Source organism: Thermobia domestica, chromosome 8, assembly GCF_964235325.1.
Source record: "Thermobia domestica chromosome 8, izTheDome1.hap1.1, whole genome shotgun sequence".
NCBI classification, from domain to species: Eukaryota; Metazoa; Arthropoda; class Insecta; order Zygentoma; family Lepismatidae; genus Thermobia; species Thermobia domestica.
This window is the reverse complement of record NC_137461.1, coordinates 268,257,947-268,285,163: the sequence shown is the minus strand read 5'-3', so window position 1 is coordinate 268,285,163 and position 27,217 is coordinate 268,257,947. Positions and strand designations below refer to the sequence as shown.

The following is a 27,217-nucleotide window of genomic DNA, read 5'->3' as shown; positions in this document are numbered from 1 at the left end:
GACCCGAAAATTATAAATTATATACCGGTATATATATATATATATATATATATATATATATATATATATATATATATATATATATATATATATATATATATATATATATATATATCGCTTTATTTTTCCTTGTAGAGTAGTGCTGTGTAATGCGTAGAAGAGATTTTTGGAACTAAATGAAGAAAAAAACAGTAAAATTGTTGAAGGCATATCACGAAACGATGCGAAATGAGGAAAAGACAGAAAGTGAATGCAAAGAAACTTCTTACAAAGCAACTAAAGGAGATATATCCTCATCCTATAAATGTAACTGGTACCACATTGTTCTTCGTTCCAAGTGAAGTCTTCCACAGACATAAATTAAAACAATAAATAAGTGGCGGAAGCAAAATTAAGAAGAGAAAAGGTAGAACTTAAGAAAAGTGTAGGAGTTGATTGGATATGAAAAATACTACAAGTATAATCCTTGAAGTTTTAGCAAAGAGCAGAGTGATAATCTGAAATAGACTATTTCATGATTTTGAGACGATGATTTAGTAAATGGATTTTAAGAATAATGATAGATGCAAAAAAATATAAATAAGCATATCTATCAACACTGTAAATAGAAAAGAAACATGTGTGAACAGAAGAGCAAAATCCTGTCTAAAATATAAATACCTAGGTAATTAAAAAAATACTTATTCTCTCTTGAATGGTATTTCTGATAATGAAATAAATGTTTAACGTCCCAGGATTACAAATGTGTCACAAAAATGACAGATAATTAAGCAGAGTGAGTGATTCTGCAAGAATTGAGAAATGAATTTAGCGGTGGAATGAGAAGGCGAAAGGAAACTGAAAATTTCAAAGAAACTCAAGGGACACGATGTTTTCGTCCCATAGATTTACTTGACCTGGGATTGAACCTGTATCCCCTCGCGTCAGATGTACAGTATTTATGGTAATAGCTAGATCTAATGAAGAAGAATGTAACAGAAGGATGAAGAGAAATTGGTTGAAATTCAGCGTCCCGTTTTGGACCAAGACTGTATAAAATGTGTACCTACAGCTTAACATGGAATCCAAAGCACAGGAGTTCTTATTTTGAACTCGAATCTCCTGCGCGTATACAATAACCTTATAGACATTGGAGAGTTTAAGAGCGGTGGCAATTTGCATGTTTTCTTTTTAAAATTAATTACGTCGGTGTTTAGTTTCCTTTCTCCCAATCATTATAAAAAAAATCACGCAAATCCAATGAATCCAGTCTTTTAGCAGCAACATTATTTTAATTACAGACTTTAATCTATTTATGAAGTAAGTAGCAAAAAAAAAAAAAGAACTATTCTTTTAATTTTTCACACTTTGAAATACAATGTGAGGATATCACTTGTAGTAATAAAGTAATAATTCATGCATACTTACCTGACCAGGAGTAATCGTAATGACGTGTTCATAATAACCTAGTCGACGCTCCAGTAGTTCCTCGTAAGTTAATTCAAAACTTACGTTGGTCATTGGTTCGATGTTTATGGAAACATTAAAGTCATTTGTATCTCGAGCGCTGAAACGACAGAGAAAGGAAACATAATTACTTCATAGTAATATGTTTAACAAGAAACTATTGAACATTAATTTCCTTGGAAAGGTCATGACTAAAACTAATCGGTAGCGTACATTGACATTTACGTGTATATACTCATACACGGACTTGTATAAAAGTCTTGAAAGGCATCAGCGCCATAACTTGTTAAGTTTTCTTCTGGGAGGGGGGGTGAAATCATTAATACGCGTATTTTTGGCCCCTAGAGAAAATTGTTTTTCTAATTCTTGGGCCCCCTCTTTTCTTCTTTCTCTTACTCTTTATGGACGCCCGGAATCTGTGGGTCCTTCCACATTTCAAGGTCTGCGGGGAAATTAGTTACACTCCTGGGCCCGTTCCATAAATGGCAAATTAATTAGGGGGACAAGATTGACAAATCTCAAAGCCATATGAATCAATATTATTTCTAGGGCCCCTATGAGTAGACTTTTTTTTTTTTTTTTTTTACTGAAATGCGCCCACGACTCGTTTTACCTTTTGTGTGCTGTTTTGTTTATGTAATGTAGTGAACCTGTTTGATGCTTCATTTATAATTTCACGTTCGTATCGTATATGGAGTAATAAAATTTTGTCTTAAAATGGGCCCCCTTCGAATGTCGAGGAGCTCCTCTACGGGGACAGTTGCCCCCTTCCCCTCCACAAGTTACGGTCCTGAAAGACATACAATGTACAGGTAGAACAATGCGTATTTGTAGAACAATTTCTTCCAAAAGTACGAATCCTCCAGTGGAATGAAAGATTCGAGCTTCTAAAAGGAACCGGACTAACTTTGGAGGAATCAAAAGACGAATTCGCTCATAAGGAAACATCTTTGCTCAATCAAACAATGTGCAATCGATAGAGGAGAGAAGAAAAGTGAGAAATTCAAAGTTTTACGGGCCGACACCAAAAAACACAGGGGATACAGAGGAAAGAAGGATCTAGAATCATGTGAAGATAGCAATGCAAAAGATACACTGACACAGAAAGAACTTAAAAATGATTAAAGTAATTGAAATGGAATTTACACAACAGTATAGTAAGCAAACATTCTATTCACAGACATGCTCAATAACATCATATGCAGTGCAGTCTTGCGAACTGAGCACAAAATGAAGATTTGTTAAATGGCATGGAACACAAATTATAACATCTAGAAAATCTAATTATGAGTAGAACCATATTTGTAAAGTCCTATGTACAGTGTTGCCAACGTTTAAGACAGGCCTATATGAATTCCTATATGAATCTCGGATGTAGAAGAGTACATACAGTGATACAATATTACGTGCATCAGAAAAGTGAGCCTGCTAATCAATTGTCAATCCAAGCGCATGCATCATTTCAGTGTTATGCGCTGTGTTTAACACTATTCTGATTTTCCACTTAGGAAAAACTACTTCAACACTGTGCTTGTCCCTTATTTTCGTAGTTCAGTGATTAAATTCTTGTTTGTGATCTCATATTTTGATTTTAACTAGTTAGAATCGTGTACTGTATGTACTCTTCTATATCCAAGATTTACAAAGGAATTTACAAGGCCTATCCACGTTGACAACACTGTATATCAAGACTTCACAAGATATGACTCTACTCATAGTTGAAGTTTCTAGATAATATAATTTGTGTTCCGTGAAATTGAACAAAACTTCATTTTTGCTCAGTTGGTAGCACTGCATTACATATGATGTTATCGAGCATGTCTGTGGGTACAATGTTTGCTTACTATACTGTTGTGTAAATGTCATTTTGATTACTTAAATCATTTTGAAGTTCTTTCTGTGTTAGTGCCACTTTTGCATTGCAATCTTCACATGATTCTAGATCCTTCTTTCCTCTGTATCTCCTGTGTTTCTGGGTGTCGGCCGGTAAAATTTTGGAGTTTTCACTTTTCTTCACTCCTCTATCGATTGCACATTGTTTGATTGGGCAATGCTACTATAAATATAAAATGTTCCCTTCTTAGTGGAACAAATAGTTGGATTCACTCAATAAAGTTGACAGGTTGAGTCAATGGATTCGGTTGATTGAAGCAGATGATGGGATCAAACAACATACTATTTGACCTAGTTGATGGACTAATATAGACAGAAGCGGACAAAGTCAATGCATGAAAAAAGGGAGATATTGTATGGCAAAGAAGAATGAACGTACCACTAATGTCTAGGCAGAACCAACCTTCCTTCTTTGATTATGTACCCAATGTTAACAGATAGGCCAACTAACAACAGCAAGAAATCAGGAAGAGACAGAACATTTTATACAAGTTTTGGATATTAGTGGATATTAGTTCCATTAGGAGCACAGCTCGTCGCTAATTCGGAATGTGTTAAAATGAGTTTTCCTACTTACTTCATTTTTATAAAAGCTGCTGTTTTATCTCCTCGTATGGCCCGGGAATATTCTTCTTTAGCTTTCTCTTGTTCTTCAACATATGCATGATAAACATCTGAATTTATGGATCTGAAAACAAGTAAAATAGAATGAGAGAGAAACTCTAAGAATAAGAATCATTTCAAGAGACACAATTTATCTCGTATCTTGACTTCTCACGAATATATATATTTATATTTTAGTTTGCAAATGCTATCCTAAATAAATAAAAAAAATAAAAAAAAGTTCAGAAGGAAAAGTTTGAAACGTCAAAGGTACAGTACATACTATCGTATTTGCGCAAGCTTGAGGCATATTATCGTATTGTGACCTTAACCTCGTGGCATGTCTCAGGGAAATATTTTGACTTGCGCATTTATGTCAGCTCTAAGTTGATCCTGTAAATTTACCGGTTAACTTCTGTATCATCAACCCAATACGACAGTTGGCTGTCGTGACCAAACGTACTCGAACTCATGAGATCGGTGCTCATGAGTTTGGAACTAACGCTCACCCGACCCGACCTCACTCTCACACGAAGTGAGCGTGATGTTGAAAGATATTGTGAGCGTGACGTCGAATGAGCGTGATGTTGAAATGATGTGAGTGTGGGGTCGAGTGAGTGTGGGGTGGAAAACATGTGAGCATAAGTTTGAGTGACGTTAGTTGAAAGTGGGCACCTTTGGTCGTTATCTTGGTTCTTTGCTTTGTTATCTTGGTTGTTTTGCTTTTCACAACAGGTGGCAAGAGTCAAGTTTTGTTTCTTAAAAAATAAAATATAAAAATAAAATAAAGTTTTATACCATTTCCGTGCCATTAAAACGGAGTGCAAAAGTGTTAATGCAATCTTCTATACTAGCTACATATGTGCCATAATTCTTTACATTATACTTCTGCACAAGTTCTCTCTCACTGGAGGGAGTTCCATCAGGTCCGGACCTACCCAAACTTAGTAACTCAACATACTTTTGTACACTTTCTCAATTTATACTTGTTTAACAGGGAAATGATTGATGCAGCAGGAAAATTTGATCTTAAACTTCATTGGTAATCTTTCTCTCATAAAAACAATCTATATTGAGAAAATCCGTTATCCGGACAGCAGTTTATTGTATACACGACTCCAAAAGAGCATTACCACCTGCAATTTTCCTTTTCCTGGAATAGCAGACAACCCAAAAAAGTTCGGCGGTTGGGTTGGTTGCGAATTCGAAAGGTGTTGGACAAAACCTCAATTTTGTAACAAATATATCATTGTGGCAAATAAGAAAATAAAACAAATTCTTAAGAATGACAATTATATTATTGTTACGGAGTTGGATGATATCAAAAGTTACAAAACGATCTTAGTTAAGCAGTTCAAACAAGGTGAACAAACGTAAAATGAAAGAACACGGGTTTCGTATTTTCCAGGAAAAAACAGTTGGTGGGGCACGCACCCCTTCAAACCTTTGATCACGAAATAATAAAAATGCTACTAACAGTATAACAGATGTGTGTAAAGTACACGAAGAATTGCAAAATAATTTTGCGTATGGACAATGCGCAAAAAATAAACGATTACGGGTTTTTTATGCTCTGCAAAAAAACGGTTGTAGGGGGAAAAAGAACCTACGCCAAAAGTTTGAAAGTCGACGCTCGAATGGCAAGAAGTTAATCGAATTGAATGAAATTGTGTAAACATATTGCAGACGTAAAATGAGGATACGAGTTTCGTATTTTCTTGGAAAAAAGGGTTGGGTGGGGCACACACCCTTCCAAACCTTTAATCACGAAATATCAAAAGTGCTTCTTACAGTATGTCAGATGTGTGTAAAGGACATGGAGAATTGCAACGAAATTTTTTATATGGGCAACACGCAAAAAAACGAATATGGGTTATTTACGTTCTGCGGAAAAAACAGTTTTAGGGGGCAAAAGATTCCACCAAAAATTCTGAAAGTTGACACCCGAAAGGTAAGAAGAAGTGAACTCAAGTGAATAAAATTGTGCACAGATGTTGCAGACGTAAAATGAGGATAGAGGTTTCGTATTTTCCTGCAGAAAACGATTGGTTGGGGCACCGACTCCTCCAAACCTTTGATCACGAAAAATTAAAAGTGCTAGTAACAGTATGTCAGATGTGTTTAAATGACATGAAGAATTCAAACAAAATTTTTGTATTTACAATACTCAAAAAATAAAGGAGTACGTTTTTTATTTTCTGAAGAAATACCGTTTTAGGGAGCAAAAGCCTCCACCCCAAATTTTGAAAGTGTAACGCCCGGAAGGCAAAAAGAAGTGAACCGAAGTGAATGAAAAAGTCCACAGATAATATAGACATAAAATGAGGAAACATGGGTTACGTATTTTCCTTCAGAAAACGGTTGGTTCGGGCACGGACCGCTCCAAAGTTTTGATCACGAAATATCAAAAGTGCTAGTAATAGTACGTCAGATGTGTGTAAAGGACACGAAAAATTGTAACGAAACATTTTGTATGGTCAATACGCAAAAAATAGAGTACGTTTTTTTAATTTCCGAAGAAAAACCGTTTTAGGGGGCATAAGCTCCCACCCAAAATTTTGTGAAGCTGACGCCCGAAACGCAAAACGAAGTGAAGCTTTGACTCATAAAGCCGTTTTTCTGAAGAAAATAAAAAAACGTATTCGTTTATATTTTGCGTATTGCCTTACACAAAGTTTCGTTGCAATTTTTGAGGTCCTTTACAATCTGACATACTCTTGCTAGCAATTTTGATATTTCGTGATCAAACGTTTGGAGAGGTTCGTGCCCCCCTAACAATTTTTTCCAGGAAAATACGAAAACCGTATTCCCTCACATTATATCTACAATATCTGTACACAATTTCATTCACTTCGGTCCAGTTCTTCTTGGCTTTCGGGGGTCAACTTACAAAATATTTGATGGGGGCTTTTGCCCCCTGAAACAGTTTTACCGCAGAACATAAAAAACCGTATTCGTTTATTTTTGGCGTATTGTCCATACACAAACTTATGTTGCAATTCTTCATGTCCTTTACACACATCTGACATTCTGTTACTAGCACTGTTGATATCTCGTGATCTAAGGTTTCGAGGGGTCCGTTCCCCGCCAAACCCTTTTTTCAGGAAAATACGAAACTCGTATTCCCTCATTTTATATCTACAACATCTGTGCACAGTTTCATTCACTTCGGTTCACTTCATTTTGCCTTTTGAGTGTCACTCAAACTTTTGGGTGGGAGATTTTGTCCGCTGCAGGCCTGTAGCCATCCCCAAAATGTAGGGGGGCCCAGAAGAGGTTAGTGGGGCTCGGTCCAACTATATTATAGTTCATCATCATATTATGGTTCATTTGCAAGCCTACCGTGAAATTTTTAGGGGACCAGCAAACATTTAGGGGGGACGGCCCCCGAGACCCCCCTTGATATGGGCCTGGTCCGCTGAGACTTTTTCTAAACAGAAAATAAAAACCCGTACCCATACACAGAGCTTTGTTGCAATTCTTCAGGTCCTTTACATACATCTGACATACTGTTACTAATCCTTTTGATATTTCGTGATCAAAAGATTGGAGGGGTTCATGCCCCACCTAACAGTTTTTCCAGGAAAATTCGAAACCCGTATTCCCTCATTTTAAGTTTGAAATAACTGTGCAAAATTTTATTCACTTCGTTTCACTTCTTTTTGCCTTCCGGTGTCAACTCTTTTTCTTATTTATGAGATATGAGATGGGGATGAAGGAGAGAAATGGTATCCTCTGATATCTGTTGCTTCCCATTTGTCTTGTTTGAAGTACTTAAGTAAGGTCATTTTGTAACTTTTGATGTCATCCACCTCCGTCACGACAATAAAATTGTCATTCTTAACAATTTGTTTTATTCTATTATTTGCAGTTTTCCACTCTGGTACTTTTGTCACAAAAGTGAGGTTTGGTACAACGTCTTTCGTATTGGCAACCAATCCAACCGTCGAGCTTTGTGGGTTGCCTGTTATTGTAGGAAAAGGAGAATTGCAGGTGGTAATGCACTTTTGGAGTCGTGTATACATGATGAGAAGTTCATTATGTACTTAAAGCTGTTTTCAGCATATAAAATGAATTTGCAGACAAAATTATATATATAATTCGTTTTGAAATAAATTTTGGAAAATAGGTGACTCTGTCTCCAACGGCTTTTTTTCATGCAATTCAGAAAGCGTATCCTACGGGAGGATTGGGAGCATATAAATTTACCCAAAAAATCATTATATTACGAGCCCGTCAAGTTAAGAAATTGAAACTCGGTACATAATGTCCTAATTTAAAAAAAAAGTCAAAATGTATTCTAGATCTTCCGAATTTTTTCATTATAAAATAGAGAGAGACAGAGAGACATATTGTATAGTTTCTTTTGCGAGTGATGTTGCCTCTAGATTGGGATCGCATTACAGAGAAAAAAACTAAGCAGTTTTAAATTAATTTCGCACCATAGTTAATACTTATTTTGAGTTATGTTTTTATAATATTACTTGGATTAAATTGCGTAAGGTCAAGGCGGTAGCAGGTGTTCAAAATTTAAGCATCAAACACTGCATCTCAGGAGCCAAGATTTAACTAATTATATAAACTCCTCGCTACAAATAAAGGAAATGTTACTTCGGCGATTTCAAACATTTTGACTTTAAGACGGGAGGCAGCAGTTGTATTATTAGTTCCCTCACATTGAAAACATTTGTCTGTTGTTAGTGGTAACATCACAGGAGGACAATTTGAATCATTTGATCCATGGCTGAACCATTTGAAATGAGTTTTGCAACATAATAGCTACTTAAAGCTGAGTTATTTTCTCTCTCGCTATCATGAAGAAGCACATTCCAAGTAGGGTTCAGGTACCGTATTTTCGTAAATATATTTCTCCTGTGCGAAGAATTTACATTTCAGCTACTACAGTTTCTAAATAAATAAATAAATAATTTGTTTTAACTAAAAATAGGAATAAGTGGAGTATGTTTTTATGAATGGGAAAATTTTCCAGAAAACTTTCCGATTCATAAAAACATACTCCACTTATTCCTACATCGTTGTTTAGCTATGGTGTGAGGTGGAAAATTTTCTTCAATATTTTTCCGGAAAAATTTCCGTTCTTAACAAATATCAGTGATCAAGTAACAATTCCTCAGGATCCGTAAAATTGATTGAATTCATGTATAGAAATGTAAAAAGTGAAAAATCGTTTAAACAATCTAAAAATTTTCATGGCTCAGACAATTTTCAGTACTATGTAGGAACAAGCGAAACAATTTTTCATGAATCGAAAAATTGTCTGTCCTGTACAGTGAAGAAAATTTCCTGGAAAATTTTGAAGGGGAACATTTTCTGATTCATAAAAACATACTCCACTTATTCCTACATCGTTGCTTAGCAGTGGTGTGAGGTGGAAAATTTTCTTCTATATTTTTCCGGAAAATGTTCCGTTCTTAACAAATGTCCGTGATCAAGTAACAGTTCCTCAGTATTCATAAAATTGATTGAAATCATGTATAGAAATGTTAAAAAGTGAAAAATTGTTTAAAGAATTTGAAACTTTTCATGTCTCAGACAATTTTCAGTACTATGTAGAAACAAGTGAAACAATTTTTCATGAATCGCAATATTGTCCATAGACGTTTTCACAGTTCAGCTATTCACGTTACTAAAAAAATGATGGTTTTAATACATAAAATATATAAACAGATTGACCTTAACTAATATAACAAACGTCGGGAGGTGATTTCTGACACTGAGATAAAACGAAAAGTATACACCAACCTGGGTGTAAAAATGTCTCCTTTCTGCGCCTTGGTCATCCGAAAATTTGTCGGAAAAATATGAGAACAGTCATAACTCAAGAACACAACGTCGGAACGAAATCGGGTTAAAGGGAATATCCATTATTTTTAATCGTAGATTCCGTTAGTGTACAATCGGATATAGAGCTGTGGCGCTGCAAGGATGACTCCCAAAGAAACTGGAGTATTCCTTCGAGTATTTTATCAAACGTTGAATGAGTAAAATGAACAACAATTAGGTACAAGATTTCAACAATCAAAAGTAATAGTACTTCATTCAAGTTAGAAGAACACTTCAATTTGGGAAGAGAGATACATATGTGTGATTGAAGTATTTTGTCTCAATACAAAATAAACTCTGGGAAGGAGAATGTAAATGAAAAGAAGTCTTTAACGCATTACTGTTATATCTTCTAGGCTAATGGTAACGGATGATAAATGAGCGGCTTTCTGTCCAAGTTAAGAGAGTGTGAAACGGGAAAAAATAAGCTTCATTCAGATTAGGTTTAAAACGACTGTGCATAGGACAGTCAGGTTGCATGTGAAGAAACATAAGATGTAGTATCCAAAAGGGCAAAGATCATATGTAATGAACAAATGTACAATGGATTCTCCCCCTGAGAATACATATTGGACAAAAGTAAGCTGGATCAAAGAGTTACCTTCTCGTAATATGTAATTCCGTGGAAAATTATACTTCTGTGCACAGAAACAACAAAAATGGACGAAACACGAATTGTTGTACACGTTGCATAACAATACAAAGAAATGTGCTGGCATAGTATACTTGATTTATCCGTTAAGTGAATCTTCTTCCAGGGATACTTTCGAGGGGCTTTTCTCCTCCCTTGGGATTTACAAATCACCCCTTACCTCTGAGCTATGACAAATTACATTGCTCTTGTGAATATACCAAAATAGCGTCCTAGTATAGCCTACCCAACCCACATTTTGATTTTGCTACTGCTGGAGAAATTGTTTAGAAGGATGCTAATTGAAAGTTCAGCCAAAAATGGGAGAAATCTTTTTTTGACGTTCTAATGTACCTTGGAGCTGGATGGAATACCTACACGGACGAAAGAGTTAATGCACTTTTGTGTACACGTACCAGCACGTACGCAGCTCATGGTATTTTCCCTAAGGACATGATGCTTTGGTCGCACACTACGGAACTATCGTCCCTTGTGTGCCAATTGCAAGAGGCTCGTAGGAGGCTGTCTTGCAGTTTTGTTGTGGAATGTCGTCAATTAGAGTGGCTGTATTGTAGTAGTTATCTACGCAACTTGTGAGTGATACACATAGTCTGCTGTGGTGTTACGTACGGAATTGCTGTATAACAGGGTGAGAAGTGTTGCGTTCAACGGTATAGGGTTGTGTCCACGTAATCATGGTCGTGTAAAAGTGTAGACATTGGTGTTTAAGTAAAATTGATTGTGTTATATCTAATCTGCAGGTACCTACGCAATGGCAGATATACACCTCATTTATGGAGAGACAAGGGAAATAGCCCAGAGGTGAGGCGTTTATATCATGACCGTCGCACTCAATGGAGAGTAACTTTCCCTGTATTTTTTTCCACGCCTCCATATTCGCCTTCGAGAGATAGGGTCTCTTCAATTTCCCCGATATTAAATCGGTAGAAATCGCACCATGTGGACAGTTCAATTTGAAAACAGTGTACTTTGAATGATCAGAGACCATCCTGAAACTAACAGTAACCATGGATAGGGCGTAAAAATCCACATGCAACTCTAGTGAACTATCAGCAGCAGAGATTTAGTGTGAGTGTGTGAGTGCGGTATGGTGGACAATTTTATGGTAAGACCTTATTTATTACCGGCTCCCCTGTATGGGGTACATATCTTTAATTTTTACGTAATGTTTCTCCCAAAATTGTTAAAACATGTGCACTTGAACATAAGACAGCAGATATGATTCCAGCATGACAGGTACCTGCACATTTTTACAGGGATATGCAGGCCTACCAGATCGTTGCATTGGGAGCGAAGTACCTCTGTTATGACTACCTTGTTCACCCTACCTCACGTCCCTTGATTTCTTTTTTGGGGTGGGTATGAAACGCCTTTTGTATGCAACACCAGTCACGAAAGCCGAAGAACTTGTTGCTCTGTTAATATAGCTGCGGCAATAACCTCCAAAATTTCGGGTGTATTTGACCGCACGCTGAAAACATTGCTTCGCCGATTTCATCTTTGCAATGCGGTCAACGGTCGACAATATTTTTTCTATCAGACTGTGAACTGTTATTCTTCACAACTGTCTCATGCACAATTACTGCATTGCACAAATACTGTACCTACAAGGCACCTCTGAATACTTCATAGTTATTCTACTTTGTACGAAACAGAATAAATCGGTAGTTTGAAAATGTATTTCTTTGTATTTCGTATTTCCATCAGCTTGTATTTCGTCGAGTTTCATTACTTCTGTGTTCGGAATTAATTCCACGGAATTTCGTATTACGAGGAGGAAATCTTTAAATGCTACTTACTTTTGCGCAAATTGTATTCATATAATTTGTGGGAATCAATGTTGTCATGTGAAGAATCCCTTGTACTCTCGTTCATCATACATGATCTTTGCCGTCTGACTGTCTTAAGCACAGTTGTTATTAACCTAATCTGGATGAAAGTTATTTTTTCCAGTTTTACACACTCTTAACTTGGACAGAAAGCCGTTTATTTATCATCCGTTACCATTAGCCTAGAAGATATAACAGTGATACGTTAAAGACTTCTTTTCATTTACATTCTCCTTCCCAGAGTGTATTTGGTATTGAGACAAAATACTTCAATCATACATATGTATCTCTCTTCCCAAATTGAAGTGTTCTTCAACTTGAATGAAGTACTATTACTTTTGATTGTTTAAATCTTGTACTTTATTATTATTCTTTTTACTCATTCAACGTTTGATAAAATACTCCAAGGATGTTATAAAATAGAGGATCTGTCCTTGCAACAAAATCTTGAAGCCATACGTCACAGCCATTAGTCACCCCTACTCTGACATTTCGCTCAATAAGATAGGAATGTTTTGAGCCAACAATCATGCTGGAAACGAAAGCAATCAATCCGACGATGGCGGAAACGAAAGTAATCAATCAGACATGCCGATGTTCGGTTGTTTTTTCTTTCTTTGATTTAATAGGATGAAGGTGCATATGGGCATGTCGATCCTCTATTTTATAACATCCTTGGAATACTCCAGTTTATTTGGGATGCACCCTTGCACCACCACTGCACTACATCCGTTTGTACACTAATGGAATCTACGGCTAAAAGTAATGGATATTCCCTTTTGCCAAATTTCGATCTGACATTTTTTTCTCGAGTATGTTTATGCATTTCTCTAAAAGTTTTGGGCGGTCATAGTTCACAGTCAGAGGCATTTTTACACCCAGGTTGGTAAATACTTTTTGTTTTACCTTGGGGGAAAATCACCTTCCGACGTTTACTACATTAGTGAAGTTACATCATATACATACTGGCGTGTATATATATATATATAGATAGATTCAAGGGCCTGAGTGCTCGTCTAAAGTTGAGTAGCTCCAATACTTTAAGTTTGGGAACTTCGAGTATGTTGTTACGGAGAGTGTTGTGAATCCTTTCACCAGTTTTGAACTTATAAAATTCTTTATAAACACACCACAGACAACAACTTATGAACGTTATAGATATTTTCAGTAATACGTTTCAAGGTCTACTCTCTAATATGGGACCCGGATCTTGACTCGATTGTTTTATTCAAGCCAGGAACCTCTACGGAGCATACTTTTAGAAGTTCAAGACAATAATTTAATGGAGAAAACAGGAATCCAATGTTGGTCAAACAAAATAAATATGTACGAATTCACTAAAATAAACATTGCCTACTCTTTAGCATCATCTCTTATCGAAAAATAAAACTTGATGTTACAAGGAAAATTAGATTGAAAGTAAATTAGTTATAGGAAAATGCTATAATAGCTATTTTAAGAGTATCTGTGAATTGTGCAACACATCTTGATTGGCTAATCTTCTGTTTAAGCCTTTTTCATTGGCCATTCTCGTCTCGGTTCAAGAATGGATTGGTATTAGTTGCACAACTCACAGTTAATATGTAATTAAACAACCACATTTCGTGATCAGTAATACAATTAATCGTCTGAAATTTTCAGGGATCTTGGCTAACATAATTTTCATTTACTGAAACTATAAAGGTAACCAAGAAAGTTCTGTCGCTTTTTCACCCATCAATTTCGAACATCAATATGTGACTTAAGACGTACCTGGAAGGTCAAAAACAGTCCCCATCAGCATCGACAACCTTCTGACAACGTTCTGAAATGCCATGGATTTCATCGCGGTAGAACTTGGTGGGCCGTGAAGCGAAGAAGGTATGAAGTACATTTTGCACCTCTGCTAGGGATATGAACTGGCGTCCTCTAAGGTGATTGTACAAGGAATGGAACATGTGAGAATCGGACGGTGCAATGTATGGGGAGTATCGTGGATGAAATAGTGTTTCCTATCCAAGGAGTAGAATGGTGTCATGGATCACCCTAGCCATGTGGGGCTTAGCGTTGTCTTGTAACAGAAAGACCCATTTGGCTCCACAGCGCTGGCTCCAGAGTAGGGTGGACCGAAATGGGGGATCGATTATGAAAAGTTGTCCAACAAAATAGCACTAGGCGTCAAAAGTTGTGTATGTACTAGTATAACATTGGTGATTTTTTCATAATTTTTAGCTTCATCTTTATTCCCCGCAAAGGCCTTAAAATTTTGCAATTTTTATCAAAATTTGATATTTTTGAAAATATTAATTTTTTAAAGCTGCCCAAGAAATCGAACTAGATGACAAAAGTTGCATAATGACTAGATTAACTACATTGCTCATGATTTTTAAAATAATTTGCATCTTCATTCCCCGCAAGAGCCTAAAATTTTGCAGCTTTTATGGTAAATTTCGAAATTTCACTTAAAATATTATAAAAGTTTTAGAATCCGCCAAATTACTTCACACTAGTTTAAGGAAGAATTGTGTTCGCTATTATAACACGCATGGTATTAAAACAATTTTCGTGCTTTATCTTATTGCCTGCAAGAACCTTAAAATTTTGGAATGTATAAGGTAAATCTCAAAATTCATTGAAGACTGACAATTTTCAAGAACTGTCAGATAATATCTGCTAGACGTCAAGCCTTGTGCGTGACTAGTATAATTCCGACGATTATAAAAATATTTTTTCTTTGTCTTCGTTACCTCCAACAAGTTTTAAAATGAGGTTTTACACTAATACCTAAAAATACATTGAGCATAATATTAAGATACATTATATAAATTTCACAATTTTGCATTGAATTTATTTTTGATATGCAGCTCTTTGCTGGTTCCCAGAACTCACCACGAGAAGGTGGCTGCATGTCGAGTTCCGCCCATCCACCCTACCTTTGGAAATTATCTCTTTAACTTTTTGGTTTATATTCAGATTTTGTTTCGAATGTGGGCATAATTGACCTATCCAAAAGTATTACTCTGATAAATCCATCTCGAGCTAAAACGCCCTTCACACAAAGGTTAAACACTTCAGAAGAAGCTTCCGTAACAGTTTTAAGCGCACTTCTCGATTTCTTGGGTATGACATAGCAAATGTAAAACAGACGGAAGGAGAGATGAACCTTTCGTTACACATTTCTGTAGATCATTCTCCAACAAATGTCACGTCAGGGGTGGCTCGGTTACATCGCTTTCCTTTCCAGTTGATTAGGCCAGTGTAATCCTGAGCACTAAAGTGTATTGCTGGAATACAGGACTCACGTACAGGAGGTGTTTGGTTTGAGATTCTCGACCTTGTGTCAAGGATTTTAAGCATAGCTAGTTTTCGAATATGCTTTCGATCACCGGCGAGCATAGATACTAGTAAATTCTCTGGATGCGCAAAAAAACCATTAAGATGAATTTCCTAGCTCCAATGAGCTTCAGTTCATTGTTTAAGTACCCAAAGTTTATTCTGAATCAAATTATATTGCTTATCCATATTTATTATATAGAAAATTTAACAAAAATGAATAATTATTTTCTTCTTATTATAAAAAACGAGGTTATGGAAAGGAAAACTATCCCCCAACTTAAACAATACTGTAGAGAGAACGGAATACATGGTTATTCAAAGCTTAGGAAAGCAGAAATAATAGCCTTAATGAACGGACACAGAAATAAGTCTTTAGCAACAACTGCTGCAAATTCATAACAACCAAGTAAACAAGATAAAACAATTATGAATAAAGATGAGCTTATAAAAGACATGATTCAAAAATTAAATCGTGAGTATATTGTAAACTACTTTGAAAATCCGCTTTGTAGAAATATAGTTATAGATACACTTAGTAGTCGAAAATTCAAAGAATGGAAACAAATTTCAGAAATAAAGAACTTACCCGATGACTTTCTACATACCTTCGAAAACAAGATACATTGATATTTAGTTACAAAAAATTATAAACTGTCACTTCCTTTTATTGAACGTTATGAAGAACACATCGATTGGGTCAGATGATCAAACAGGAAATGTATGTTACAAACGTCAGCTATATGTTATATACGTCCATCTGTATATTAGATCCTTACCACCTACGGATTTACAGTCATAGAGAAAGTACGTATAGAAGGAACACTTACACGGACAGTATTATAAAACACTCGTTTTCAGTTACACGTTTGATACAGCATGTCATATATAGTCTACTTTAAATCTAAAACTACAGGATTTACGCATATAACCTACGTTTTACGTACGCGACATATTTTTTCTCTGTGTAGTTCTTAATTGTTCTTCTGAAAGTATAGGTGGAAGTATTTTACAATTATTTATCGTCTTTTGGAGTGCAAAATAATACCCATTCAATACTACATAGACGTAGAGGTTTGTAGTTTGGAGTCCCCCAAGGCTTGGACCACTCTCAACAAAAATTCCTGGACCGTACATATGTATTGTATACCTACAGTGAACCTTAAACTCACTACAACCAACGAAACATTCTGGAGAGAAACGAAATTTTGGTTAAACGTAGCAAGTCTGGTTTTCGTTCTGAAGTTCGTTCCTTTTCTAGCTGGGATTCTGTGATATAAGTGGAAAAGTAATTGCATGTTAAAGAAAATGGAAAGTATTTTTTGATGTGCAACAATAGATTTTTTTGTAATAATAAAAACACAAACAATATTAAAGTGTAATAACTAATTAATCAATGAACTGTTGGTCTTTCAAATTTTGAATTCTTACTGGCCCTGATGGATTTTAATAATGCACTTAATAGAAATTAGGTTGGAGTTAGGTACTAATCATGTTTAAAACTTCATGAAATGAAATGAAATCTTTCAGTTTTACGTCCCACGATTATGCCGGTTAGGCTAAAAGAGACGGTGATTATGAGAAATCAATGAAATGGTGGCATGAAGAAAGTGGGAGGAAACGGGAGAACCCCGAGAAAACTCACGAGCACGGTGTTTGTCCACCTAAAAGTCAACACGACGCGAGCTGGGATCGAACCAGGGACCCGAAGCAGCGGAGGTGAACGCTCTACCGCTGATTAAAAAATTCATGTCATACAGTTACTTTTGTTTGAACGTTAGTTACGAAAGAAGTTCAAATTAAGTTTGGCCGCTATCTTATCAGAAACAGAGTAGTTTTCCCATTTATTAGTATATATTCCACTAAATTCACCAGGTTTCTACAGAAGTGAATTTTCTGTTGATAATATTAACAATTAAATTGTTTCAAAATTGGTTGCTGTTTCTCTGAGCTTTTTACCATTTTCACCTTATTAGAGATTTGTTTAATTATTCTCTGCTTATTAAAGCTTTTTTTTTTTTTTTTTTTTTACTATTTTCTGTTTATTTGAGCTTTATTATTTTCTGCTCATTAGAGATTTTAAATTATTTTCTGCTTATTGGAGGTTTATTATATTATTTTCTGTTTGTCAGAACTTTTTGGTATTATTTCCTGCTTATTTGAGTTTTATTACTTTCTGCTTATTGGAGATTTTAAATTATTTTCTGCTTATTGGAGGTTTTTTATTTTCTGCTTATTAAAACTTTTTGAATTATTTTAGGCTTATCTGAGTTTTATTATTTTCTGCTTATTATAGATTTTAATTTTTCTACTTATTGGAGGTCTTTGTTTTATTATTTTCTGCTTGTTTGATCTTTTGCGTACTATTTTCTGCTTATTTAAATGTTATTATTTTCTGCGTATTGGAGATTTTAAATTATTTTATGTTTATTAGAGAATTGTATCATTATTTTCTGCTTCTTAATGCTTTTTTGTATTATTTTATGCTTATTTGAGTTTTATATTGTACTTATTAGAGATTTTAAAATATTTTCTGCTTATTAGAGATTTTTTATTATTTTCTGCTTATTAAAGCTTGTTTTTGTATTATTTTCTGCTTAACTTTTATTATTTTCTGCTTATTAAAGGTTTTTAAAAATTATTTTTGGTTATTAGCGCTTTTTAAAAATTATCTTCTGCTTTTCAACACTGTTCTGAAATTTAATTTTTATGATGGTCTATTTGCAAGTTTCCCCTAAATACAGATATCTTAATTTATCATCACCCTCATACACTTTATAACTTACTAATTATTAGAATTAATTAACCCTAGAACGCAAAACATGGGTAAAAAATGACCCAGCAGTAATTTATTTATAGATTTTTGTGTGCAATATTTGTTGCACAGTCGTTTTTCTCCGTGACATCTTCTATTGGTTTGTTTACTACATAAAAATAATGTATTTAAGTTTTTGGTTTTGTATTTATTTTTTACATTTCATTATATATATTTATATTCGTAGTATACATAACATGGGTCATTTCTGACCCGCGGTATATTTTGTATTAGATTACTATTATATATTAGTATTAGTATATAATATTAATACTAATCTTTATAGTAGTATTAGATTAGTTCTTTACTATAACAAATTAGTATTTGTTTTACTAAAATGTTATTATATTTGTAGTATTATTACTACTACTAGTCTTGTACTTTGAATTGGATTTTTTAGAAATATATGAACAGACTAATCTTTATGATAGATCTTAGTTAAAATTGCTTCTTGTGAGTTTTCTCAACTGTCTACAAAAATCTTGTGTACTAAAGTACAAGGATTTTGTTTGTATTTTAAAGGTTTCATTACCCTTTGTTCATTGTATAACGGTACTTAGGTGCTATGACTGCCGTTATGAAAAGTTAATTATGTATCAGTGGGATGCCTGTCACGTAAATAAAAGATTAAAAGGTTGGTTTTTATATTTGATTATAAAACAGATGATGATGATGGTAAGATGGATGATTAAACTGAAAGATCCGGAGTTCTTTAAACAAAGGGGAAGAATTTAAATTTCTGATTACACCGGTCTACACATTGACCAGAAGGGTCTCGGTTTATGACCGGGTGTCTCGTTAGCTGAAGGCTAGATCGAGACGGGAAAGTTAAAACATGCCAATACAAGGCTATGCGTAGTCATAGAGTGATGACTTCCTTTTTCCTGAAATGAACCTCTTTGAGAAAACAATTCAAATATGGTTTTGTCTACTCACGTATATCACTTCCTGATGCTGTCCAAGGAACTGGCTGCTGATTGCGAATCTGTTATTGCTTTTGGAACGTTTAAGCTACGCACTAACACTTGTCTTCGGTTGACGAGGTCCTTGGTTCAAACCCGCCGGGGAAATTGGATCCTCTTCTTCTTTCCTCAATGGCGTAGCCTCGCAGACTCACTGATCTCGCTGCTCGGCTTGGAACCTTGTAGTCCTGGGTTCGACTCGGCTGGCGGCTGTCCTTTGGCGTCTACCTTCAGCGGATCTGGACTGAAACCTTGGAGTCCTTCCTGTAGGTCGTCCTGGGTATAGACGGTTCTGGACACTCGGACTGGCCGGATCAGCTACCTGGACCTCTGATTCTTGAAGTTACATCCCTGAAGACTGGCGCCGGGTCCTATGGGTCCTCGCGCAGAGCGACGGCGTTGACACACTATTCACTCGTGTGAAATTGATAAGACTGGAAGAGTAAACTTTCTAATTCTGGGCTTGTATATGAATAAGCATCCTGGTTTACTCATATAGGTTTTTAATTTTAATCTGGGGAAAGTGTGTTACTGTGACATCTTCGTTTCTATTTCCAGAATAACAGTTTGTACTGAAATCGTACTTGATGTCTACAGCTTCACACAAGAAATGTGAATCTCTTGATACTCATGATTGTTAAAATAAACGTAATTCACTCCATTTTATTCGCATGTTCGCTACAATTGCAATATAAACTTTCAGCTATTTTACGCAATATTTACAATCTACAATACATTCTAAATATGTTCTATGAAGTATTTCCTTTTGTTTTACTCTTCCCTTGGCAACTATAAGCATCTCTCAACGTAGAATAATTTGTACTGATATATTGTGTAGTTGTTTTTGCCGGCATCTAGTGGATAAATCTGTAACTTGTGACGTAACGGTGAAAATAACAAGGTCGCCGAATCAAATTGTAGTGTAAGGCAATGGCTTATTTAGAGGAGAAAGATATTCAAGCTATTCTTGATGAAAGTTACTGTGCGTTAGACAGTGGAGAGTTATGTGTTAGATGATGCGGGAGAAGGTATGGAATACCACAGTGATGAAAGTGTTGGAATCTGTGATAGTAGTGTAATATCTAAAGAAACCTCAGGAGATGAAGATTCTGATATTGTTCACAACCGTAAAGATTGCAGACAACACAGAAACTGCACGGAGCAATGTGCTACCCAGTCCGTCATAAACAAGACCCCATAATATTTTTAGAAAGAAAAAAAAGCCGGGTCCAATATCGCGTGCCAAAATCAACACACAAAGAGAAGCTTTCGAATTGCTTTTTCGCCCGAAATCGTCCAAGAAACCGTCCAAGTACCAACATTGAGAGTCGCCGCGTTGCAAAAGAAAAGAAGCGGCAATGGAAAGGAGTAACGAAAGAATTGTTTGCATTTTTTGGAAAGTTACTTTTATCAGGTAAGGAACAGAGCTGTGATGTGGCAGTTCTTGAGCTGTTTCTGGATTCTCTGTCAAATCCTATGTATTGAGCTCCAATGGGTGTCAAAAAACTTGAAGACATTGGAAGAATGTTAAGGTTTGATGACAAACACGAGTTACTCGTGAGTAGAGTGACAAAGTAGCTGCTATCAGATTTGTGTTGGAAAAGTTCATTCCGAACTGCCGATAACTTTTCATTTCTAATGAGTGCGTTACTGTGGACGAACAGTTAAATTAGTCTCTTTTCGTGGCCGCTGTAAGTTCTTACAATACATGCCAAACTAACCAGGGAAATATAGTATCGAGATATTCTGGGCTTGTGATTCCGCGACGTCTTATGTTATAGATCTGCACAGCACGAACCCTGGAGAAAAAAGAAAGTGGGAACATAAGTAGTGAACAACTTGTGTAATCAGTTTGCCAATTCTGGATTAAACATAACGGACAATTTGTTTACAGATATTGAATTAGCACAGGAATTGTTGAATAAGGGATTTAAGTTGTTGGAATATTTCGCCAAAACAAACCAAATATACCACCAATTTTGAAACCTAACAAGGATCGAAAAGTACTGTCATCTGTCTTCACATTCAACAATAACATTACACTCACAGGTTACGTACCTAAGAAGAACAAGTGCGTCACTGTACTAAGCACAATGCCCCATGATTCTCTGATTGACTCTTCCAATGATAATTCTCTACTATAAACCCGAAATAATTCTCTACTATAATAAGACAAAATAAGGGGTCGATAATATGGACAAAATCGTCAATACCTACACTGTCAAACGATAAACTAGTAGACGGCCTATGGTATTTGGGTCAATATGTTAGATTTTGGAGCTCTGAACGCCTACATTTTATTTGCTGCACTACACCCAAACTACTACAAGAACTTGACGTATCAGAGAAGATTTCTTACAGACTTTTGTGACGAACTTGTCAAACTATTCGTCATGATCAGATAGAATACACCTACACTTGGAAAACATGTTTTGGTTGCAATGGAAAGGATTGGAGTCATCTTCGATGGCAAAATGGACCTCAACTAACAACGGCAAGTAAGAAGAGGAAGAGGTGTCAGAAATGTCAAACAAACAAAGACAAAGTCTTCCAAAGTTTGCATAAAGTGTGAAAAATTTGTGTGTAGTGAATATTCAGTAGTATTAGTTGTTTGTAAACATTACACATATTAAAAAGAATTGCCATCAATGTAAGTACTTTGAAACTGTTTAAAAAATATTTTAGGAATTGTAAGTTGCTGGACATAAGAACTTCGTCTTGATAACTACATTAGCCAAAAATATTTATTTTTTCTCTGTAACTTGACACAATACTTGCTAGTGATAGTCAAAACACATTTTCATGTTGTAGTATATGTTATAGTAATAACGCCTTGAAATAAAAAAATAAAATAGATTATAAATAAAGAACTCAACTAAAGAAACATTAAATTAATGAGAAAATATGAATAGGAATGTCTTAAATATACCAAATACACTTATACAATCGAAATTGAGTATGGGTCAAGAAAGACCCATGTTATGGAAACTAAGGTACAATTCATGTCATGCGTTCTAGGGTTAAATCTTAAGAATCAAAAATTGATACTTACATGCTGAATGCAGATATAAACGCCTTCTGAGGAAGTACCAAGTCAAAGGAAATCTGATGAGCTCTGAATGTGGGATTCCTTAACATGCTACTGACCACTGTTTTAGCATAACGGAAAGAAATGTTTGACTTAACATTCCAACATAGAATTTCCACTTTCTTCGCTGATTGTTTTCGCTGCAAATATATTAAAGAATGTCAGTTTGAAGACACGCTGTGTTATCCGAATGTATATGTGTCTTAGCAGGAAAGTACCATATGGTAGCAAAAGCAGCGGCCATGAATTCCGTTATAAATATAGGTAAACTTGGAAAACTTCTTCACTGAAATACAATTTCTCTTGGGTATATGTAACAACAGCTATAGACGTAGGAGTAACATCGGGATAACAATAAATCATGCTCCCTGATACTGATTCCAAAATTGGACATAGTTGCAAAATAACATTGATATCATGAAAAACAAATTTGAAAAGTTTCTTATGCAATGATGCAAACGCTAGGTGGAACGAAGGACTCGTTACGCACCATGTAACTGTGCAACAACAATTCACACTATTTGGAAATAAGAGATGTCGTCCATTTTACCTTCTACTATCTGCTTAGCTCACTATACACTGTCATTGTACAGAGGAGATGTATTTTTTAATGACAGCAGGAAAGAGAAAAAATGAACACCCAACACTGTTCAGAAGGTACATTCGCACGTGTCGAATCAGCTTGTTTGCTGTGCAATGTTATTGTGTGTTATTGTGTGCAGAAAGTAGTCTTGCTGAGGAAACGACACAAGACGACACCGTCTAATATAAATAGCTAAACCTTTTTGAAAACGAAATTGAAGTCTCATCATATTTCACGAGACGGGAGAGACCCTCTTCGTGAACAACACTAGCAAATATCACGAAGTTTACGTCGTGACCATGGCAGTGGTATTATTCTAATTTTCTTAACAAACGGTTCTGTATATATATATATATATATATATATCTTGGAAACGAATTATCCTAGATAGGATGGTTGTAAAAATATTGGAAAGAATCAGCAATCAATCAAAAATTGTTGATAATGGTATGTATGCGTTTTGAATATAAATAACCCTCACAACTATACTGATGTAATCGCAGTTCTCATTCTTGATATTTGAGATTAAGAAATAAACGGTTGTACCTTGTTCTGAGAGATAATATATTTAACCCTGTAACTGTAAGAGGTTCGAAAAACAAAGATAGTTAAACAAACATTTACTGTTTTTGGGTATAACTGGGTAACATTTACTGCTGTCTGGATTTAAGAAACGGTTCTGCGAACTGAAAATATTTCAACAACCGGTTCTAGCGAACCGGCGCGAAGCCGCTGAATGGCACCACTGGACCGTGGGGAATTCCCTGGTAATAGTTAGGGTTCTCATCTTCATCACTGGAGACCCGGGATCGATTCCTTGTGGGAGCTTATGTGGTTAAGATTCCACATTAAGATATAGGTCCACGTGTTAAATTGTCTCGGCGCTGAACAGAATACTAAACTCCAAATCAATCCACCACCCAACCAATCGACGTCGGAATCGGGAGCGCCTTTCCGTCACAATTAGAGTATGGTGGCTCAACGATCGAGCGCTCACTTTTAGTTTCAAGGTCATAGGCTCGATTCCAGGCTATGCTATGTAAGCTTGTGTTGAATAGATTGTGTCCACTTGTCTCTAAGAGTTTTTTTATTGCCTTCTACTTCATTCCTCATTTCCTTTCATTATTCATTTTGTTCACTCATCATGTGTTTCCTTTAGCCTCCAGGACATAATCCTGCGATGTTAAAATTCCCATTTCATTTCATTTCATAATATTAGACCAATAATGCTGTCTTGAATTTCCGAAATCACTTTTCATTGTTCACTCCTGAATTACCTGTGAGTTGATCACGAGTATTTAGATACCTAAATTAATTATAGTAGGTAACCTGGCACTTGTAAACTATTATGTATCAATTATTTGTTTTCCTCGAAAACAAATTCTAGTAATGCTCTGTCTAAAAGAACTAAGCTTAGTATCGAAAAGAACGTTGCTTTACAGGAGACATTGGATTTGTTTGGGAGAGGTGCTTACAGATCTCACCAGTGTTGCCAACAACCTCTGAAGAAAAAAGGCTAGATGACCTTCAGAAATAAGCATTTTACGCCAAATATGGCTAGATTTTGAACTGCTAATCTATAACCCACATTGTAGATTTTAAACCCTTTTTTGTGTGTAGAATTATAAGTGAGTTATAGTACAATTTGAAATGTTAAATTTTAATCACTGTAACAACATGTACTAACAATCAGCATACATGACTTTAAATTACAATAAAATCCATCAACAACTCATCTGATTTATGAAACTCAACAGGCATAATTATCGGCTGCATTCAAATAATATATCATTGATTACGCCGCAACTAGCCGAGTCGCTGGAACTGGATGCGCCATCGTTTGGTTGTAGAATGGTTGAGTAGATTGTCATTATCCCAATTTTCAGTACTACTTCTTTCGGCGGGTCATAATTCTTACAACGCTTCTTATTTCTCCGTACACGGTACATCCACACGAATCGTCATGATTGCATTGAGTGTGTTCAAGGTAATTAGATATCCTATTTGTTTTCTTTGATAAACTAAAAAAATCTGTGTAGCTTGAATAACCTCAGAGTTTCTATATTTGTATTTTGAAACTCTCATTCTTGCAACGAAATCCGAAAATTAAAATAATTAAAAAATAGAAAACGGGACCGTTACGGGAGCGACATTTAAATTCTTTCTGAGTCGACAAGTATTGGGCTAGTAAGAGAGAAGAAGAAGAAGAAGCAATGGTTTGTTGCGTAATAAAACACCTTCCATCAAGAAAGATCAATTAATACGATTGTATAATGATGATAAATAATAATGACAAGTAGGTTTATTAAAAAAATACACTTTATTTTGAAAGAAAAAAGTAATTATAGAATTAATTTAACGACCATTAAAAGGTCATAAATGGTAAAAGAGTTCCATAAAATAAGCTATATTTAAGGCTATAAGCATTTCGTAAATTTGTATGGCTAAATGCCTCTCCAAATAGGCTAGACTTAGCTCAAAACAGGCTAAATGAGCATCACTGGACCTCACGAGAAAGGAGCAAATCTCTAGGAGAAGTTAACTTACGTGAACAGGGTTGGAAATATTTTCTTCTCTTGCCCGGCTGACTTAATTTCTTTCGTAACTGTACGTAGTACGGAGTTCGTCCAAACAAACTGCCTCCAACACCTGGTACTGCAATCGTCGTCCCAACCAGTGATTCCAACTCAGACGTCTGGAGTGTTTCCAACTCCATGAACATTTCTATTATTTTGATAACATCTTTATTTTTTAACACTATTGATGTTACGTACAGGGTTGCCAACTTTTCTTAAGAAAAAATCGGGACGGGACAATCAGTGTTGGGGGCCTCCCACCGGAGACGACTACAAGTACGGCGACTCGTTGAAAACAATGTAAATAATCAGTGGAATAACACGAACCTGAATGAATGCAGTACCTTATTTTCTTCCTTTTTTTTTTAATTTTTCCACTCACAAGGAAGGGTCTCGCAGTGGCTCCGCTGAGATCCGAACGAGACAATTGTGTTTGCATTTGAAATGCTATAACTAGATGAATCCCAAAGTTATACGTGCCACCGAGAGGAATATCGTGAGTTACAACATATTTTGTAATGTAAGAACTACAAAAAAATTACATGGCAGAATAGTTTGAACCGAGTCATTTGTTCGGAAACGGTTGGGTAAGTGGAAAACTCGGTCAACACGTATCCCATAATTTTCAACGACAAACTTTTTGGGGTAAAAAACTTTGTCCCAGGGGCCCCCCGCAGGGTCCCAGACGGGGTCCAACTCAAAATTTTCAATCACTGGCAAGTAGTTTGGGACCAGGCAAATGAAAATAAACTTCACGCCGTTAAGCCCCTTCTAGGTAATTGGCGAACGTCTTCACGCTTGAATCGCAGAGATGAAGTGCTCCTGGCGCGCTTGCGTATCGGACACTCTCATCTAACGCATGGTTATCTTCTGCGTGGTATGGACCGTCCGTACTGTGAAGAGTGTATTGTCCCTCTGAGTATTCAGCATATTCTCGTTGAATGTCCTGAATACTCAGATCTCAGAGAACGTTATCGACTACCTTGTATTCTTACCCGTGCCTTGGGGGATGACAATGATATGGTTAGCCGGGTACTTGATTTTGTTAAAGCTTGTGGGGTTGCTCACGTTCTCTGAGATCTTTTAGTGTGTTGCTACTATTTTATTGCTGCTAAATTTTTATATTTCTGTCACGTTTTATTGTTTTCTATATATTGTTATTGTTATCTATTTTATCTTATTTATTCTTTTATTCTCGTTTTTTGTTTTGCTTTTCCTTTTCTTATTTAGCAGCGCTTTGGTTCCTTGAACACTTTTATTTTTAACCTGTTCTTTTTTTTACAATTTTGAGCAATCCTATTTATCGTGACGGGGACATATAGCCTCGTTGCTGACGTCCCCATTATCCCTCCTATTCTATCTATCTATCTATCAAAATTTTCAAATGGCAAGGGGGGTTAAGTGGCACATCATTTGAAAGCTGTTGTAAAATGAAAGAAAATGCAGCAGGTCTCGACTCTCTACAACAACCCTGTGCAAAATGGCGACAGGTCAAAGTGTAAACAAAAACTTAATTGAAAAGTCCATGGTCACCCCTATAAATCGGAAATGGTGAGACAAATGTGAAAACAGAAAAGGATGTGTGGTATTATTTTCAAAGTATAACGATTTAAG

General features: G+C 35.8%; 1 protein-coding gene across 1 annotated transcript in view; it reads right to left on the bottom strand.

Annotated features, from left to right (window-relative positions):
* LOC145692570 (inter-alpha-trypsin inhibitor heavy chain H4-like) overlaps positions 1 to 25,749 on the bottom strand; it is an 83,411-nt gene extending 57,662 nt beyond the window's left edge. The window contains exons 1-4 of the mRNA XM_081767880.1: positions 25,575 to 25,749; positions 14,994 to 15,030; positions 3,917 to 4,027; positions 1,408 to 1,546 (exon numbers count right to left, since the gene is read on the bottom strand). Coding sequence (XP_081624006.1) covers positions 1,408 to 1,546; positions 3,917 to 4,027; positions 14,994 to 15,030; positions 25,575 to 25,749 — 462 coding nt within the window. The remainder of the gene's footprint in view (positions 1 to 1,407; positions 1,547 to 3,916; positions 4,028 to 14,993; positions 15,031 to 25,574) is intronic.
* Between the last annotated feature and the right edge of the window lie 1,468 nt (positions 25,750 to 27,217).